The sequence below is a fragment of the Mustela nigripes genome, chromosome 10 (genome assembly GCF_022355385.1).
Source record: "Mustela nigripes isolate SB6536 chromosome 10, MUSNIG.SB6536, whole genome shotgun sequence".
In the NCBI taxonomy this organism is placed as follows: domain Eukaryota; kingdom Metazoa; phylum Chordata; class Mammalia; order Carnivora; family Mustelidae; genus Mustela; species Mustela nigripes.
The window spans coordinates 13,308,278-13,328,105 of NC_081566.1; the positions used below are offsets into that span (position 1 = coordinate 13,308,278).

Consider the following 19,828-nt stretch of genomic DNA (forward strand, 5'->3'; position numbering starts at 1 on the left):
TTCCATGCATTTATTTGCAAATACACGTTCAGTTATGTGGTTGTTTTGTGGGCTCTGTGGTTTATTAAAGAGGACAGAGGAGGGGGGAGAAGAAAGAGCAATATAAAAAAGAAAAGGTGCCATAGGTGTTAGTAAGGGTGCCCATGCATATGAAAATACACAAGAAGGAAACCAAGGGGGTGTGTCCACCGACAGAGAAGATGGGAAATTGTTTCCACAATGGTTCTCTTTAGGACTAAGAAGTTTTTTCACCGAAGTTAGATAACAGAACAAGCAGTAACAATCGAATGGGATGTGTGCTCTGACTCACATCCAGAGTCCAGGAAAGCCCCTTAATCAACTTTGTGGGATCACAGAAGATTGCTGGAGAAAATCACATTTCGTGGTGACGTAAAGGATGGTCGGGAGTTTGTGTTAACAGTAAGGAGGAGGAACAGCAAATCGGAGAACCTGATTCAGGATAATGGAGCCCAGGACAGCAAAACAGGAGAAATGGCCCCGGAGACTCTGCCCCTTCGAGATGACACACTCAGTGTCAATCAATACACTGCCTGGCTTTCTTGGACTCTGTCCGCATGGGGAGAACATCGCCCAAAAACACTAGGGTCATTTGGTCATTCAAGTGCAGGGGTGCCTGGGTGGCTCGTAGGTTAAAACCTCTGCCTTTGGCTCAGGTCATGATCCTAGGGTCCTGGGATGGAGCCCCGCATTGGGCTCTCTGCTCAGTAGGGAGCCTGCTTCCTCCTCTCTCTCTCTCTCTCTCTGCCTGCCTCTCTGCCTACCTGTGATCTCTGTCTGTCAAATAAATAAATAAAATCTTAAAAGAAAAAAGTGCAAACAAAGGCAAAGTCAGGGCCCTTGTTCAGATATGAAATGAACAGGGGTTAAAATTTTTACTTATTAGAGATTAAATAAGATCATAAAGATTAAAAGTCATTAATCGTTGGGGAAGCTGAGCTCTTATGTAGCCCATTCAAAAGAGAATCCAAAGAACCACCATATTTACAGATTCGGAATATTGAACTGAACACGCCCATGGAAGCATGACTGGTTTCTCAAGGAGGAGGGAGGGAGAAAAGTAAACTGACTTCGAGGAACAGGACATCATTTGCATGTCTAGAGATGAGAATCAGTTTGCGTTGTTACCAATTAGCTATCATTTACAGAGTTGTAAAACGGCTCAAAGACATCGAAAGGCTATAATTAGATAACGCCAGAAATGTCCCTCACGACAATACATAGTTTTCCCTTGAGCTTTTCCCCTCTAAGACTCATCTGCTCAATTCCTTTCTTTTTCCCCTGCAGACCAGAGCCACTGGTCTGGTGTGATTCCCGTATCCACCTGCATGCACAGGATAAGTCAAATACCCCTAAGCAAATAGTAAAGACTTAGAAAGTAGTGTTGTACAGCAAATAAAAATATAGTGACTATTTACAGCATTTAAATTGCAGAAAACAACTGAGAGTCTTGTTTCTTGTGTGTTCTCTGCCCCACACCTACACCTCCCTCGTCATCAACCTATTGTGCTTTTGACATGATCGTTACAAGATCTTTATGAGGCAACTTCACTGCTGACTTACAGGAATCCTTAATTTAAAACAGGCAGACTGACCCAGATGAAGAATTATAGGAACGAAGGAAGTAGGTTAGGTCCATGCCCTTAAATGGGGAAATCACACTGAGAAATTCACATCACAGATGAAGTAATATTAAATGATGGGGGTGTGGAATGGGGGTGAGGGCTTACCTGGAATGAGGACTACGGAAGAAGTAACCGTTCATTCCATCAGTCACTCAGACGGGTGTTTCAGGGCTTACCATGTGCTAGCAACCATGGTAAACAACCAGGGATATATGGATGAATAACGCAATCCCTGTCCTACAGTTATTTACGATCTAAGTAGGAATGTTACCGGTTCAGACAAGATGGAAAAGGGTCTGGAGGTGGGATTTCAGAAGTTCTATGTTAAGGTGATTCTCTAAGATACGTGCGTGTGTTGAGGGTTATCTGTCCCTTGCAGGTCCTTGTTACCCTCACCCTGACACGTGCACGCACACACACACACACACACACAATGGACACTTAACTACTGATCATTTAAACAATAGTTAATTCAGGGGTGCATGGGTGGCTCAGTTGTTAAGCGTCTGCCTTCAGCTCAGGCTATGATTCCAGGGTCCTGGGATCAAGCCCCATCGAGCCCCACATCAGGCTCCCTGCTTGGTGGAAAGCCTGGTTCTCCCTCTCCCAATCCCTCTGCTTGTGTTCCCTCTCTCGCTGTGTCACTCTCTGTCAATAAACAAAATCTTTAAAAAAAAAAAAAAACCAAACAGCTAATTCATAAATTAGTAACAACTAATCATTCATAGTTTTATTTTTAAATAAGTGTTTTGTTATTTACTTCTATAAATAAATGTATTGGTTTGGTACAATCAGTTATTAGAGTGAATAAGTAATTACTAATAAAGTTTAGTAATCATTAATATTTAGCAAATTCACCACAATAGTTCGTGAACTACTGCAAGGTACATTCACTGGTTCTTCCCATTCTTTTACCGTGGGATGCTGGCCCCCACTGGTGTTCCTCCAACTCTCTAACTTTCTCAATTTCAGAAAGTACTGCCTGGCAGATTGAGCCTTCTGTGGGTTTGTGACATTTGGGAAGGTACTTTCTTGCCTTGCCGCTAGTCTACAGGAGAGATTGCAAGGAACCCCACGAATGCCGGGGTGCTTGGGAAACACTGCCACTTTCCAGGCCCCGAGCAAGAACACTTGCTCTGTCCACGAGTGAGGGACCGTAGACTGAGACGGAGCAGAGGAAGTCTTCAGAGCTGAACAGAGGCTGATGCCCCGCACACGGCCACTGAGAACTTAAACCAGTTCAAGAAAGGTCTCGATAATGGATGGATAGATAAGTAGCAGGTTTTTTAGGGAAATCAGGGAAGTTCCAATTCCATCTCTGGCCTTTCAGGATGGTGCCTTAGAATGCAAACACTGGGCTGTCCCTCGCACTTTCCTCAGCATCGTGGTCGGAATTCTGGGCTAGTGGCCTTTGGTCTGATCTTGGATGACATTTCTGAACTTCTCAAGAATATCGGACCCGAAAAGGTCACGCTAGAACACCCAGAAGAGCAGGTGAGCTGCCCCTAGGGCCAAAGTTGGCCCTGAACACCGCTCCAGATTTAAGACACGAGTTCTTCAAGCATGCCACACCAAGTGCATCGGCACCTGCTAAATACAGACTTTCATGATGCCTGTGGTGGTGGACGTGAACCCATTGATCTCCTTTGGTCTCAAATAGATAAGTGGGGGCCATCTCACCAAGGAGGTCCATTTCCAAGTGGGCAAGGCAGGAAAGTTCCCTCGACTCCAAGCGTGGAGTGGTTTGCAAACATTCTGGCCTTGGCCAGCACCACTCTCCCCCCTCGAGTTACATGTCAGTATTAGGGGGCTTCCAGGTGCACAAACCCCTGGGGATTCAGCATCACTTGCCCAGGAGCAGAATGCTTTTGGTTCAGAGCTCAGGATCCCCCCTCCCCCTCCCCCTCCTTCTCTCTTCCCCTCTCCCTCTGTTCCTCTCCCCTTCCTCCTCTCCATTTTCCCTTCTTCCTGCTCCCCGACTTTCCTTTATAAGCCTTCTTGCTGTGGCATGGATGACCCTGCCAGGACTTCCCAGATACCGTGGGAAGGGAGATGTGTCCATGAGATTCAGGGCCTCCCCCTTGTCTTCCAGCTCCTGCTAGGACAGAACTCACAGCCCTGGTAAGTACAGCCCAGACTGTGGAAACCCTAGCGTTGATGGGAAAGAAGAGAGGGGCTTTTGGGTCTCGCTTTCCTGTCCGTTAGTGTCATCATTCTCAACCAAGGTTTGGGGCCCAAACTGGGGCCTGATTCATTGATGGAAACCCCAGGCTTCAGGGCTGGGCTGCAGCTACACAGGGAGGGGCTGCGGACAGGAAGTGGTGTGGCCTGTGTGGGTGTGAGGGCAGGGTTTCCTCCCTCTGACACTTTCTATGCTGAAGGGGCCTTTCTCAGCCTGCCTCCTACCTCCCACAGCCCCCCACACACCGGCACTGGGGGACTCAATCCAGATGCGGGGCTCCAGGCCACGCACACAGCAGCCGCGTGAATACAACCGAGTAAACCCGATCCCCGGCAACCTACGGACTTCCCTTGTCCCTCCTGGAATAATACAGTACTTCCTCAAGTTTATACAGAATTTTTGCTTCTTCGGAGTAGGGGCCTAGGGAGTGGAGATGCCCCAGTGGGGAGGTTGATAAGGGCGTTCTTATCAGCTAAGGTCAGTGAACATTTGGTTTTCAAAACTCTTGTCACCATGGCCAGTTATCCCGGAGGGGACTCGGACCCCAGCACCATGATGCACTACCCTGAGCTTCCCTGGCTTGACGTCACATTTATTGTTCTGACATCAGATGTGGGGGCGGCTCCACTTTAGTGAATCCGCAGCTCGGGGGGAAGGCCCCCGTGTTTAGCAGCTAGTTGGAATCAAGGCCTGGTTAGCAGATAAAGCCATTAGCCCATTGGAGCAAAGTGACTGGATCTGGGGGTATTTAGGAGATCCAACGGAAGGGCTTGGTGAATCACTCTGGGAGCATAATGGTTCTAGCTATGATGCCAGGTGGGGACAGAGCCCTTTATTAGACAAGCAGGAAAGATCGAGAAACATCTTTGAAGGGAAGACGATACGATCGTGAGTACAGCTGTGAACGTGTCTAGTGGGTTATGATTGTGTGATGTGCTCTTGGAGACATGGGAAGGGCCCCTGAATATACCAGCCGTTGTTCTGGGTACGGAGGCAGGAATTATTAGTTCAGGGACAGATGGGAGGTGGAGGCCCCAAGAAGAGGAGCTCCTTTCTACTGTGCAGCAGCAGGTAGAGGCATGGAAGGAAATGCAGAAGCTAGCGCCGTAACCTGAGGGAGCAAAGGAAGACAAGACCTGAAGTGTGGCCATTAGATTTGGCAGCCAGAGCTTGCTGGGGCCCTGCAGGAGGACAGTTTCAGTGAGGGGGAGGGAGCAAAGCTAGATCTTCTGACAGAGACTGACAGGTAGTCCCCAAATCCCATTTGTCCCCCACTGAGCACATGGCCGAATTTCAATCCCCAATGTCCCCGGTAGCTCAGTGAGGCCATGCAATTGAGGACTGGCCATGGGCTGTGGGCGGAAATGGTATGAGAGAGATCTGCTCCCCACCATCCTTCCTGGGCCCCTTGTCCTGAGTCTCCTGGCCAGAGGAGAGGAGCCAGGGGGCCCCAAGGCCTTGGGGGTACAGAGCAACTGCATGGAAGGAGATGGTCTCTGAATCATGGTGCAGAGCCAAGGCACTGGGGCCAGGGAGGCCAGCAGGCTCAGACACCCCGGGGCTCGCAGTGGAACCGGGGAGCAGCCGGCCAGACACGGTGCCAGAAGGGGTCAGAGTGGATCAGCGGGCAGGCTGTGGAGGACTGTGCAGGCCAGGACTGCTGGAAGTCCCACGGGATCTGGCTGAGATGTGACCAGCACGGAAGGTGCTCCCTGCAGGGACAGACGGTGTTGGAGGTAAAAGACAGCAGCTTCCAAACACCTGCTGGTACAGGAACACAATTTATGTGTTCATACTTACAGCCACGGTGGCTCTGGGACCCTGGTTCTGAGTCTACCACTCACGAATGGGCTGGTCACCAGCCTGTAGTGGTCCTGGCCAGCCTTGGGAGGTACTGACAAGAGGTCATGCCATGTATAGACCCCAGGTCCTGCCCTGAGTCACCTCCTGCGACATGGCTTCAGCTTGATGTTCTTGGTTCTGAGGTGCACCAGGAGTCATGTCAGACCCTCTGGGATTCCGCCCTGGTTCTGCTCCTTGTTCTCGGGAGACCTTGGGCAAGGCCTTTCCCCCACTGCCTCAGAGCCCCTTGTCTGCAAAAGTGCACGAATGAGGCCGGATGATTATGATTTATAAAATGTCTCCTACAAAGAAATGCCACCACTCCCCTTAACAGCTGCATCCGGGAAGCTTCGGCCCAGTTCTGCCGCTGCCTGGGTCTCTAATGGCAGATTCCAATGCCTCTGACCAGGGAAACCTTGCATCCTGCAGCTGGTGTGAGTTATAAGAGACCCTCACATGAAAGGTCTGGGGGGGCAGGAGACACTTGCCCAGGAAAAAGGAGACCCTCCACAAGTAGCCAATATGTATACTTGTATGAAGTCAGCAAGTTGGTCACCCCTGGGAGGGTCTGGGTTCTCTCTTTTCTTACTTTCTTCTTTTTAACATCTACATTTATAGCAAAGTATTTTCCTTCTGTTCCCATTTCTTGTGCCCTTTAGGATGGTATGGCTCTGCCCTCCACAACTCCCTTGGTCCAGGGAAAAAGAAAACTGCAAGAGGATGGGGGAGTCCTCTGCCGTTTTGCTTTTCTCTCTTGGGCCACCTTCGACTTGTCTTGGTTCTGCTTTTCCTGAAATAATAGTTAGACGGGACTTTTGAAAGGAAATTGCTCTCCTCATCTGCCAAAATATTTGTTTTTTTTCAACTAGGGGACAGATTTCCCCATTCTGTTGTGATTCATACTAACATAAAGTCAAATTGTCCTCTGATCCAATGACTACTTTTGGAATGGGCAGGTGGCCCAAGAGTGTACAGAAGAGACAGGAAAACCAGCCTGGAAGAGAACATTTCCCATGAGAGCCCAGCATGGGCGGGGCTGTTGACAGAGACAGAGGGCCACCCAAACCAGAAGACAAGCCCAAGTCCTGCCCAGCATGACTATCTCTTCACGACCCAGCTGGGGTGGCAAGAAGTCCCATCGGCCTTTACTCTGCAGTTCCCCAAAGGTGCCTCCTGCATCAAGCCCAGTTATGACCACAGGGACGATGACCAGGATGGGGAAGCAAGACCCAGGAGCCACAAAACAGCCTAAGGAGACAGAAGGCGGCCACCTCTCCAGGACTAAGAAACATTCTGTCTTTCTAAATTCCAAGAACTTGGCCGAAGGAGAGATCATAACCACTTTTATTCTCCAAATTCTAGAGGAAATAATTCTGCACAACATGGAAACTACTAGCTGCCAGAGTGGATTGAGGGGACTCCTGAGAGTGGCCTCCCGGCCCAGATCCACTCAGGGCTCCGAGAGGCGCCCTCGGGAGCGTCCTGTGGTAGCTGTGCACTGAGGACACGGCCAGGAGCTCCGAGGAGGTGACCTGGCCACCGGTTCCCCCTGGACACAGACACAGAGGGAACCATTCCCCCACCAGGTGTGAAAAAGACCAAGGCTCCTCCGTCGGCAGAGGACGACGAGCCTCGGGCTTCATCGGGGCAGGCAGCCAGCCACAGGGTCCGGCCGGGGCACCGGCACAAAGTTCATGGGGCACAGCAGCAGCGGGCACATCTTCTCGTGCTCCTTCAGTGCCTCGCTCAGGTGCTTTAGCTCCTCTGTTAGCTTCCCGATCTCTCGCCGCAGCACAGTGTTCTCCTGCTCCAAGCACTCGTACTCCTGCACAGAGACACGGGGTGGGTGACGTGGTGGCTGCAGCCCCATTCCCTCCTGGGATGCCGGCCTCCTCCCCCCGGAGAGCTCCCTCCAGAGCCGAGCCTCCTTCTCCGCTCCTCTGTTTGCTTCCTGTTTCTCTCCTCCCACCAGGATGAAAGGTCCAAGAGGGCAGGGCTGTGCTCTTTGAACTGGCCTGAGATACGATTTACATCGAATAGAATACACCTGTTTTACGGGTCTCGGGCAGTGAGCTTTGGTAAATGTCAACGTGCATCAAGAGAATGTTCCCGTCACTCCTAAAGGTTCCCTTGTGCCCCTGTGCAGACTGCCTCCCTCCCCCAACTGCTGAGCATCTCTGTAAAGATCTCTGTTGGGGTCACTGCTGTGGGCCCAGCTCCTGGAGCAGTGCCTGAAACACAATACGCGTTTGCTGACCGCATGAGTAAATGAATGAAAGTATCCCTTGCCTTGGCTCCGCCCCCAACTCTCACCTGTGAAGTTTCCACCATAGCGGAGTTTGCAGAGACTTACACCTGGAGGGGCTCACAGATACCCCTCAGCCCAACCCACCCAATGCAGAAACCAGACATCCAACTTGGACTGGGCACTCTTTTCTTCAAAGGACAGTCCCTGCCTTTTCTGAGCTGCTCTATTAGAAAGCTCCTCTTTGCACTGATACAAAATCTCTCGCTCCTTCAAACCCATCCATTGGGCTTGGTTCCACCTTACAGAACCACACAGAGTAAATTCAATACTTGTTCAACATCGCAGTTCTTGCAATATTAGGAGACAGCCCCATACCACTTCCCCTTAGGCATTCTCTAAGCACAACTGTCTCAGGTCTCCTGAGCTCCTTGAGTTTAGGACTTTTGGTCCTTCTGTCCTCCTGGGGGTCATCCCAACACACACTCTCACCTGCCAGGATCTATCTGGCAAAGGGTCATTCCCAAAGTGATTCTGGGGATGGCTTGACCATGCACAGGGAAAGGCACAGAGGTGGCCTGCCCTGGGGCTGGACCAGGCCTGCAACCACCTCACCCTGGGGACTCGCCCTGAGCTTGCAGAGAAGTACAAGCTCCGTCTACCTCTGCTGCTTCTCTGTCTATATTTGGACGGTGACTGATGTTCTGAAGATTAAGGTTGGGCTCTACATCCACTTCTGACTTTCACTGCGGCCACCTGGGTGCCTTCCAGCCTAGCAAAGTCTTTCTGAAACGTAACGGGTCAGCTCGCGAATCACGATACTACACAGCTATAAGCTGCCCGTTGACTTGATAATTAGGTCTTCCTTCTCTTCCTCCGAATCACTGGTAAGTTCTATAGTACTTGGCCAATGGCAGAGCCACAGGGCATGTCAACAGAAATCATCTTGAAGCTGAGAGCCTTATTTAAATATTTTTTTTAAAGATTTTATTTATCTATTTAACAGACAGAAATCACAAGTAGGCAGAGAGGCAGAAGCAGGCAGAGAGAGAGGGGGGAGGAAGTCCCTGCTGAGCAGAGAGCCCGATGTGGGGCTCGATCCCAGGACCCTGAGATCATGATCTGAGCTGAAAGCAGAGGCTTAACGACTGAGCCACCCAGGCGCCCAACTTTATTTAAATCTTGCTGCAATTTTGTTTACCATGCATTTCCTGACGTGGGGACCCAACCTTATTATTATCCACCACATCTTTTCTCTTACTAGTAAATTTTCAAAAATATCACTAAAAAAGTCTGATCTTTTTACAGGCCCCTAAAGCACATGCAAATTCTCAACTCTGGCCCTTTGCTAATGCTGTTCTCTTCCACTGGAGTATGTTCCTCCATTTCTGTGTGAGCCCAGCTTAAGCCCACCACCTCCAGGAAGGCTTCCCTGATCACAGCACCTAATGGAACCACAACCCTCATTACGTGTTCTAGTCAATCTCATATCACATTCAATCTTACTTATACTAAATAAGATCGCTTCCCAAAGATCAGAAATGTGTAGCACCTAGGAGCCTCTGCTACCCTCTCCTGTAGCTGCGCCCGATGGGCCACCGCCCAGTGACTCCTCTGTCTCCTTCTCGCACTGGCTTCCTTCCCTCCCCACCTCTAGGCACCAGAGGTGCTGCACACAGAGGCCTGTCTGAGCCTTCCCCAGGCAGGCCCTCAGGGTGGTCTGGAATATGCTCCAAGGCAGCAGGCGGCACCCACCCCCCTCCCACTCCGCAGGCCGTCCCAGGTCAGGCCGGCTTCATTAGCCCATGGGCCCCCTTCCGCCTTCAGCCCTGCTGCCAGCCCCACTCCTCATGCTCTCCTCAGGCCTCTTAGAAGCTCTAGTCCTGGAACCTGAGTTCCATCTACAACGCGGCAACAAGCCCTCCATGGGCCAGGGGAGGCGGTGGACGGGAAGACAGTTATCCAGGGAAGGCTGCCTGCAGCCGCAGGACGACGGGCTACAGCTCTTTGGAGCGTGTGTACACACACAATGCACACACGCACATACACACACACACAACTGGACACACACACACACACACACTAGACGTGCTCCTCACCTCCCAGTAAAATGGAGAATAGATGTGAATGGTTCCAATGAGCAAACATTTTAACTAGATTCCAAAAACCAGGAAAGTCTCTTACTGTGGCAGAATATTCCATGTCTGTATTAGCTTGTTTGCTTGTTGAGTTTTGGGGCAGGATGCTGCGAGCTCCTGAGCCTTATCTCTGGAAGCCAGGAGGGGCCACGCTGCCCAATGTCTTCCGGAAGTAACACTGCTTCCCCCAAACCCCAGCCCATCAGGTCCCCTGTTTGCCTCCTCTGTGGGGACTTTCTCTTCTGGGATTTGATTTTTTACTCATCAACCTGCTAAGGGACTTTCATGGAGCTGAGGGAATAAAAAGGAGAGAAAAAGTCAAGATCTTCTGGTGAGATCAAACAACAAAAATAAAAGGAGGAGGGGCATCTGGGTGGCTCCGTGGCTTAAGCCTCTGCCTTCGGCTCAGGTCATGATCTCAGGGTCCTGGGATCGAGGCCCGCATCTGCTCTCTGTTTTGCAGGGAGCATGCTTCCTCCTCTCTCTCTGCCTGCCTCTCTGCCTACTTGTGATCTCTCTGTCAAATAAATAAAAAAGAGTCTTTTAAAAAAATAAAAAATAATAATAAAAGGAGGAGCTGGGGCGAGTGGAGAGGAGGTGAGAGGAAATGGGGGTGAGAGGGGAGTGAGCAAGACCCACTTCACACCGAGAAGAAGTTCCCCGACTTGACAAACGTGAAAAAACATCTTACAGCGCACAGAGCCCCACCCCCCCGCCACCCCAACAAGGAATTAGCTGGCCCCAAATGTCAACAGTGCCAAATTCAAGAAACCCTGGTCTGGGCATCTAAGGGAGGTTGACTAGGGAACGAGGGGCTGTCTGGGGATATCCAGGGTCCAGGATGAAAAACTAGCAAATGAGCTAATGTGGGTCCCCGGGGCCAGAGGTGACGGTGAAGGCAGAAAGGAAATGAGGGGTGGAAAAGGCCATGAGAAGGGCACAGCCACACACAGACCCCATTTCACAAGTGAAGAAAGTGAAACTCCGAGAGCCACAATGACTTTTCCAAGGTCGTGCAGGCTTGGAACCTGACTTCAAGGTCAACTGCAGCCCTTGAGCAAGGAAGTAATTCTGCTTTCACTTGGCAGTGCCTGGCCCCAAATTTCCCCGTGGTGGTTACCAGCAGTCAAGGGCTGTGAGTGCTCAGGATTTTACAATAAAGCCTATTCCCTCCCCTACCCTGAACTTCCCAGCAGACAAACTGTGTCATCAGGGAGGGCTATACAAATTGGTGTCATCATCAGTTTCTGAACCAAGGAGGGGGGACGACTCGAAGCATTCTCTTAGAACATGCAACAGCTGAAGAAGCCGTGACAACAGACCACAACCGAATTGCCTAAGAAATCTGTCAGTTGGTGACATTTGGGGTTCCTGAGGATGGCATCACTGCCTTCCTTTTCTGACTCAACGTTCTTTCTCAGTCTTATACCTTGGGCTGGCTTGAACCAGTCTGACCCACTTCTGAGACACAGTTCTCCCTGCTGTAGAGCTGGACTGTTCACGCACATCCTTATTTGTGGACGTGGACTCGGGCGTGTGCCCAACGTTCAGAGATGAACAGGGACTGAAATCCCCCTGAGAGGTGTAAGCGCCTTGACAGGACGATTCGAAAAGCCACAGTGAGCGCTGAGGTACAGACACACACGCGTTAGGAATAGCTTCTGGGCACCACACTCGGGCTTCCAGCAACCACCTCCCTGAGGGGCAAACTCAGACTGAAGAGTGACCCCAGCCTCCCTCTGGCAGGGCCTGCTCAGGCTCTCCCCGCCCTGCCCTCCAGGGAGGCCCGGCCCCGACGGGCTGTCCCTCCTGTCCCCCAAGATGGAGAACTAGGAGCTGGGGGAGGTAGCCCAGAGGCTTCTAGAAGCTGGGACTGGAGGAGGTTTCTCAGGGTGTCGGAGGTAAGGGGACTCAAGGTGAGTGAATGAGGCGGGCAGGAGAGAAGGGTGGGAATTCTAAACAAGCTCCAGATGGTCCCCTTCGTGGTGTTCAAGGAAGGCAAATAAAGACCTTGAGTTCCTCTGAGAGACGCACCCATGACATCCCACAGGATGGGACTGAGTACAGAAAGGACTGAGTACAGCCCTTCTCACGGCCAAAGCTCCCCAGGGAGTGGCAGTGGCCCTGGCTACCAGATGGCAGCTTTCTGGACCCTTTAGTGTCTCTGAGAGAGAGAGACTGACCCCATGTTTGAGGTTTCTGAGAACTGTATCTGGTTCCCACGTGCCCCATCCTTGATGGGTCTTGGAGCCCGAGGAGGCCTTGACAGGCTTTTCTGCCATGACCCAGAGCAGTGTGCTAGGTGCTCTGCCCTCAACTCACTTCCTGGAGCAACTAAAGCAATTCTTCACCACATTTTTAAACCAGACACCCCATCCTCAACATGCATATTTTTTTTCAAAGTTTAAAAAAAATTTTTTTTTTTTTTTTTACTATATTTACTCCCCTCCCTCCCCGCCCACCACCATGGTGGCCCTACAGAGCAAAGATTCCTATAGCTGGGATGCCGTCCCTAGAAGGAGGTGAGGAAATAACAGCAGAGCTATTATTCATGTGCTACCCTTCGACTCAGAGACAACATTCCTCTTCTACAGCAGGACTGGGATGTGGTTGCATTTTCCTGGGCCGGCCACCTGCTCCCCCACTGCCCCTTGTGACCAATAACACTAGTATGTAGCTAGTGACAGTAAAGATGGGGGCTATAGCTTTGGGGTCTATATATGGATGGACCCACTGTCCTGGCCTCCTGGACACTGAGTTTCTCAATAAGACTGGCATCGATGAGGTGATCTGCCAGTGATGGGTCAGCAGGATCTACTCTTCCTGCTCCACAGAGGCAGAGAAGGGAGTTTTCTCCCATGGAGGGAATAGGTTTCAGATCAATTAGCTGCATTTCCCAAAACAGCACCTGCCATATCTGGTCACGTGACATGGTAAAGAGACTGCAGAAGAAGCTAGGAACCCTACAGAAGGGGGACCCCCCATGGTTCTAAGGAGGATCAGGCAGGAGTAAATGTACCACCCTAACTTTCCCAGGCACCTGGCTCATTTGGGTATCAAATTCAACAATGACATACTGAGAGAAACTGTCTTCTTTGACCCTGTAGGATTTATGCTACCTTCTGAGTTAGGCTGAATAAAGGCTTCCCAAAGATGTCCCAAAAGATATCTACATCCAACCTCTGGAACCTGTGAACATGTTACCTTATGCGGTTAAAAAAAAAAAAAAAAAAAAAAAAGACCTTGCAGATGTGATTAAGAATCTGAACGTGGGGAGATTATCCTGGATTATGCAGGTGGATCCAATGTAATCATAAGGGTCTTAGTGAAAGAAAAAGTCAAGAGTCAGAGGAGATGTGTCAGAGGAACAGTGTCCGAGTAATGCAGCATGAAAAAGACTTAACTAGCCAGTGCTGGCTTTGAAGATGGAAGGGGACCACAAGCCAGGGAACACTGAGAAACTTCTAGAAGCCAGAAAAGGCAAGGAAATGGATTCTTCTCCAGAGCTCCTGGAAAGAATACAGCTCTCTTGACACCTTGATTTTAGCCCCATTGAGACCCATTCCAGATGCCTGACTTCCAAAATTGTAAGATAATAAATCTGTTTTGTTTTAAGCCACCAAATTTGTCATAATTTACTACAAAGTCCATACGAAATGAATATACTTCTGTTGAAAACTCCTATGCTTTCCAAAATGGGAAGGAGATCTTATTCCTCTCTTTGTAACCTAGCATCAAGGCCTTGTCCATGGGAGTGCTAACAAATATTTGTGGAACGAATCTCCCTGCTCTTGCTCTGTGGAAGGTCTTACCGTCATTTAGCCACCACCACACACATCATCACTTGGGACTTACAAATGAGTGTCCCCTAGTGTTTCCTTATATTAATGCACCTGGCTTGGACGAGAAGCTTCTTGAGGGGAAGGGCCCTGGCTGTCCAGCTGGCACACAGGGTCTGAACGCAGGGCCATGCCCTAACTGGGCTGCAAGTGCCCTCTGGGGTAATCTGGTAACATGAGGCTAGAACCGGGACTGCTTCAACCGCAAGGGGGAAGGAAGAAAGGAGACAAAGGACATTCCAACTCCTCTCTGGGAAGTTTACAGGACCCATTCAGGCTGGGAAGGATCTCTTCTGACCCTATCTCCTTTTAGGGCCCAGCCTTCCTGCTTCCAGGAAAGAGTCTGATATTCGTAATTCATGCCCTGTGAATTTCTATCATTGGTCGCCTCCCCCAGAGTATGTACATCCTAAACCTGTTCTCAGTTCACTGTCAAAGGCTTTTCAGATTGTTTTTCCCCTCATAATACCTCGGTATCTGCTATGTTGTCAATGCCCCCAGACCCACCTTGCTAAGACTAGCTGTGACAAGACAGCAGGCAGGGAAGGGCTAAACTAAAATCCTTAGTGATTTACACCAACCTTGTCTAAAGATGAGCGTTCAGAACTATCATCAGTTCTTTGCACAGGCACTTGGATACCTTTGAGGCCAGTGCCTGATACGGGGCAGTTCCCATGTTCTGTCTGTGAGATTATGTGGGATTAAGCATAAGGGTAGAGGAAAATGGGAAAGTTCAGGGTAAATCCCAGGTTCCTGACGTGGATGATGAGAAAACTGGTGAGCTCCATTAACTTCACTTGAAGACAGGAGGAGAAGAGAGAGTTTCAGGGTAAACACACATATCAGGGCCACGCTGCATCCGAGCAGCCCGCAGCCCACCCATCTGAGGACATCTAAGCAGACATTGGAAATATGGGGTCGGGGGGCCTCGAACTGAGGTCTTGCCTTGAGTAGTCAAAGTGGGGAGCTAATGCTGCGAGAACAGATGAATAGATCGTACCTTCAGGGTGGGAAGGAAAAAGAGCAGAATCTGAAAGCCTGGTCAACACCAAAACTTAAGAGAACTGACAGAGGAAGAGAAGGTAGCAAAGAAACAGAGATGAAAGGTGGTTAGGAAGGTCCAGTGGGAAATGCGGTCTTTTAGAAGCTGAAGACCTTGAAAGAAGGTCTCAGGAAAGGGGGAGGGTCAATGGTATGAAATGTTCAGCAAGGTCAGCAAGGTCACAGTCGATGAGTCTAGAAAGAAGTCCCCGGATCAGGTAGCGCAGAGGCACTACGGGTCCCCGCAGGAGCACCCTCTGAAGAAAGGATGTGTGCGCGGACGTGCACGTGGCCCGCGTACGGTCACGTGCCTGTGGCCCGCGTACGGTCACGTGCCTACGTGCGTGTGCGTGCGTGCGTGCATGCGTGCATCCGTGCGTGTATGCTGGGTGGGGCGGGGCGGCAGAAGCGCCAGCACCGAGGACTGGGAAATAAATGGCACCGAGCGTATGGAGGCAGCAGGTCTCTCTGGGCGGAGCAGGGAGGGGAGGAAGGAAAGAAAACAAATGGGGCTTGAAAAGGAATTGGTATCGAGAGGAGGTTTTGTTTCCTTTTGTTCTGGTTTATAATGAAAGGAACTTGAGAGAGGAGCCACCAGCGGATGAGGGATAAAGATGTCCGTGAAGGATCGGAAAACTGGGCTGGAAGGATGCAGTGACATGAGACGTACGTGTCCAAATTGGTGGTGACCAGGACATGACCTTGGGGCCACCACCACAGCTCCTTTCCGTGGCCCTAATGTGGCTCTGCCCCAACCACAGGCTCACCTCGTGGAGTTTGTCAGCCTTCTGGGTCTGCTTCTTCCGACTTCTCTGAGCAGCAACTCGGTTTTTTTCTCTCCTTCGGACCTTCCGGTCATCATCGTCTGGGCTCTGGGGGGAAAATGTGTGGTTAGGTGTGCTGTCGGGGCGCCTTGCTTCGCCTTCCTTCGCCGTCCTCTGCCTTCCTCTGCCCTGCCCCTTTCCTCCGCATCGCTTCACCATTTTACTTGCAGTCCTGACAGTGCTTGTTGCTAGATGGATGGGACAGCACCAGCCCCTTGTTCAGCCTTGTGTCCTGGCTGAGTTTAGCTGCTCATTCCCATGACCCCCCTGAGAAATGTATGGTGAGACTGCCATTTAAAAGATGAGGATAAGAAACTCAGAGAGGGGAGAAAAAAAAAAAAAAGAAACTCAGAGGGGGTAAGGAACTTGCTCCAGGTATCACCGCTAGACGTGGGTAAATGGGAAGTGGAACTCAGGTCTGTTGGACTCCAAACCAACGTTCACAAACCTCTACCCCACAGGGTGTGTGCCTGGAAGAGGTGCGGTGTCAACGTGCATCTCAGAACAGGGAAGGCAGAAGGCATGTGCTATCTGGAACTCGCTCTGTGGCAGGCCTTGACCCACCACATACAAACAGGTACTTTTGATACTGCATGCACATTTTACACTGATAACTAATTGCAATCACACAATTCTATCAACACATCAAACGATCTCAGACACCTCATTTGAACAATGCTCGATGGACATTTTCACAGGTCAGAGTGAATCAGAAAGCAGACTCATGATGTGTCTTGAAAGCTCTCAGCTCTCTATGAGATTTAACCAAACCTAGTTGAATCCTTCAAGAGTTATCCTGAAACAGGCAGGATTTTTAAAAAAAATGTACCTACCAAGATAAAAAACATTTCAGTTATAGAAAAAACATGGAGAAGTAGAGAATATCTGCTTTCCGGAGCCCTGTGAGAAGGTACCAAAGGGGCAGGGAAGCGATACGCTAACTTTAAACAGTTTAAAAGCCAAGAGGTTAGTGGGATACAAACATAGGAAAGCTACTCAATTATTAACATTAATGGAGGGCAAATATTGATAATATAAGATAATGGGTAATTTCAGTTATTTTATCTGGTCTTGTATTCCAAATATGGGAGACACTTCTCCCCAAGCTCTGGTGAGTAAAGAATTTTCACTATACAGAAGAATATAAGCCTATAGAAGGAGACAGATAAAATATTATAAAGAACACAACAAATGGATGTGGTCTGGAAGTAGTGCTTAAGGGAACAGGCACAAGGTGTTAAAATGTAGCTTTTCAGGGGAAAAGAAGTCTTGGTTAACATAACCAGGACACCACAGGAGCAAAATGTGGTTTACAGGACAGAACTCTAGCTAGAAATATAGAGCCACTGGTTTTGTCTCTTACTGTCAATTCAGCTTGGGGGAAATGGCTTAAATTCTCTGAATGTTCAGTTTTCTCATTTATCCTAAGTGAGAGTCATTCATTCTCTCAACAAGTATTAACTGAGTACCTGCCATGTGCCAGACACTGTTTTAGGCACTGAAGATGCATGGCCAGAACAACCGACCGGTAATCACTGCACAAATCATTCCAACAGCCTAATGCTTGGGACTAGCATACGGATAAAAGGAGATTTTAACCTAAAGCTCCCAGCACATGGTATGCCCTTAATAACCTAAGGAGGCTATTATTATATAGTAATAGGTTACTACTATTACAGTAACCTATGGAGGTTGCCATTTTTCGAGTCTCCCGTAGTGCTTATCTCCAAATCATGCCTTTTTGTTCACAATTAAAAAGTCATAGGACCCAAGGAAGCATCCTGTCCTCTGGGAGCAAGACACTCTAACCTGGATGTAATCACCTATCCATATGGTCACAGCTGAGAACCCAGCAGTAACAGTCAATCAAAACAGAAAGAGGGGAGCGAAGTGTTAATCATAAATTATTAACCATATCTTAATTAGTCATAAAAATTTCGAGAGGTTATTGCTATATTCATTCTACAGATGGGGAAATTGAGGCTCAAAGAAGTTAAGCAAAATGCTCAAGGCCACTCAACCTGTGTGTGGTTAAACCGAGATCCAAACTCAGAACTGTGTGACTCTCTAGCGTCACCCGATGACACTACGTGCCAGGCAACGAATTGGGAAGGCGAGGGGGGGGGGGGCATCACGAGGAAGACTCCCTTCAGAGCAACCAAGTGGGAAGTTCTCTGATTGCCATCCCCGCGGGCAACTTTATCTGTTTCCTGAGTAGGCAGTTGTACATGTTGCCAAGGACAGCACAGAGGGCTGAAGGCGGGCTGAGGGGTTTCCACCAGCGGCGGGACTGGAGTTCTCCCACTGCGGGGGGGCCCCCACCCCGCACCCTTAGGCTGATGGGTCGCGAGTTCCCCATTCGGCGGGTAGATGTGGGGAGTGCCTGGACACGAGCTGCCCCTTCGGACCGAATTTCCCCTCTATGCACCCTGGCGCCCGCGAAGGGCCACGCGCGCCGGGGGTGGGGTGGCAGCGGGCGCCAGCGCAAGGATGGCGACACCGGGACACCGCGGATTCCACGTGCGGGGAAGCGTGGACTCTGCCCGGGCGTCTGCGCCCTGCGGCCTCTCCGCTTCCCGGGGCGCAGGAGCAGGGTCACCGTTCCGGAGGCGGCGGGCACTGTGCGTGAGCTGGGGACCACAGGGCAGAAGCGCCCGCGGGATTCCTGCCCTGCGCCCCGACTCCTGCAGGACTCAGCGCCCTTCACCCCAGCACTCAGCGCTCACCACCCCGGAGCCCCAGACCCATCTCCTTCCTGCCCCTCGGCGCTCCCATCCCCGCATGCCCGCGGGCCTCCCTGAGCCTCTAGTCCACTACCTGCGGCTGCGGCTGGTTCCCCGGCGCCGCGACGCTCCTCTGCAGGACGCTGCCGGCCGCCGGGAGCACTTGCGACATGCCGGGCACTCCTCCGGCCCGGCCAACCCCGCCGCGCAGCCTCGCGGAGGAGCGGCCGCGCGGCCCGCCGCGCCTTGCACGCGGGGCGCTGCCTACGGGCACTCGCGGGTCACCCGCATCCTCGCGCCCCCGCACCTGCCGGCCGCCGCCCTCCGCCCCGCCCCCTCGGGCTTCCCGCTCTCCCGGCGCCTGCGGCCGCCGCGCTGCCCGGGTTTCCCCTCCCCCGGCCCCGGCCCGCGGGCTTGCGCGTCCCGAGTCGGCCCGCCCCTCCTCTCACTCCCGCCCCGTTTCCTCCTCTCCCCGCCCTCTCGCCGCACCTCGGGGTCCCAAATCCCACCCCTGTCGCGGCTTTCCGCTGGGCCCCTGTGCTTCGTGGAAGTCACGTGGCGGCTCCGGAACCCGGGAGGGAACGCGAAGCCCCACTCGCGAGAAGGAACGCTGGGGCCGTAGGGGGTCAGGGAAACGCAGCGCAGCCTTTGGGGTCCTTCGGACGCTCTCGGGGAACTCGGGCTGAGAAACAAGTGGGTGGCTTGGACGGGAAGGGAGGTGTTTCCAGGTCCATCTCGGCATCTTCCTGCGCGCCCGGGGCCCCGCCTTTCCCTAGCGCAGGGGTCAGTTCTTCGGGACTTTCTTCGGGGCAATCGGTTGCCCAGGCTCCATTCTCACTCCTTCCTCGACCCGCGGCTCCCCTGCCCTCGAGGCGCAGGCCAGGAGCCGGCAGCCAGCTTTGCCGGGTCCCAATGCCCACCCTGAGAGCCGCGGCCCCCCAGGGCCTGTCTGCGGGGGGCATGTGCCTTCTTTCCACAGACGCCGCGGGGCTGTGGGGGAGAGCGAGACGGGGGCGGCCCCGAGGGTGAATTCCCTCATTTGGGGGGGGGGGGGGGGGGGGGGGGGGGGGGGGGGGGAGGAGGAGGTTGTCCTGAGAGCGAATCTACCGCGGTGGATGTCATTCTTGACAGGGTCTGAACCTCAGATGCTTTTTCCTTTAGGTTAAGGTGCCAGGTGCTCTGCCCACAAGTTAAAATGCGAGCCTTAATGCCAAGCTGGGGACAGGGTAAAGGGTATTGGCGCTTTCCCCTCCACCTGCCTGCCAGTGAAAAGATAACAAAGTTAAGCAGTATCGTACTTGGGTCCACCGAAGAGAAAAAACGAGCGGTTTCGGGTTTGTGGTCTGCTTAC

The 19,828-nt window shown here is 51.5% G+C and overlaps 1 protein-coding gene across 1 annotated transcript; it reads right to left on the minus strand.

Annotated features, from left to right (window-relative positions):
- Positions 1–6,993: 6,993 nt before the first annotated feature.
- Positions 6,994–18,835, minus strand: BATF3 (basic leucine zipper ATF-like transcription factor 3). The gene is made up of 3 exons (XM_059414011.1): positions 18,572–18,835; positions 15,698–15,802; positions 6,994–7,492 (listed from the first exon to the last, which is right to left on the minus strand). Exons 1-3 carry the CDS (start codon positions 18,647–18,649, stop codon positions 7,307–7,309), a joined length of 369 nt encoding a protein of 122 aa, XP_059269994.1. The 5' UTR covers positions 18,650–18,835; the 3' UTR covers positions 6,994–7,306.
- Positions 18,836–19,828: the final 993 nt, after the last annotated feature.

Excerpts from the sequence above, each read along its gene's own strand:
- BATF3 (XM_059414011.1), bottom strand. The coding sequence starts at position 18,649 with ATGTCGCAAGTGCTCCCGGCGGCCGGCAGCGTCCTGCAGAGGAGCGTC. Across the intron at positions 15,803-18,571 it reads GGAACCAGCCGCAGCCGCAG|AGCCCAGACGATGATGACCG; the intron begins GTAGTGGACTAG and ends TTTTCCCCCCAG. Across the intron at positions 7,493-15,697 it reads AGGCTGACAAACTCCACGAG|GAGTACGAGTGCTTGGAGCA; the intron begins GTGAGCCTGTGG and ends GTCTCTGTGCAG.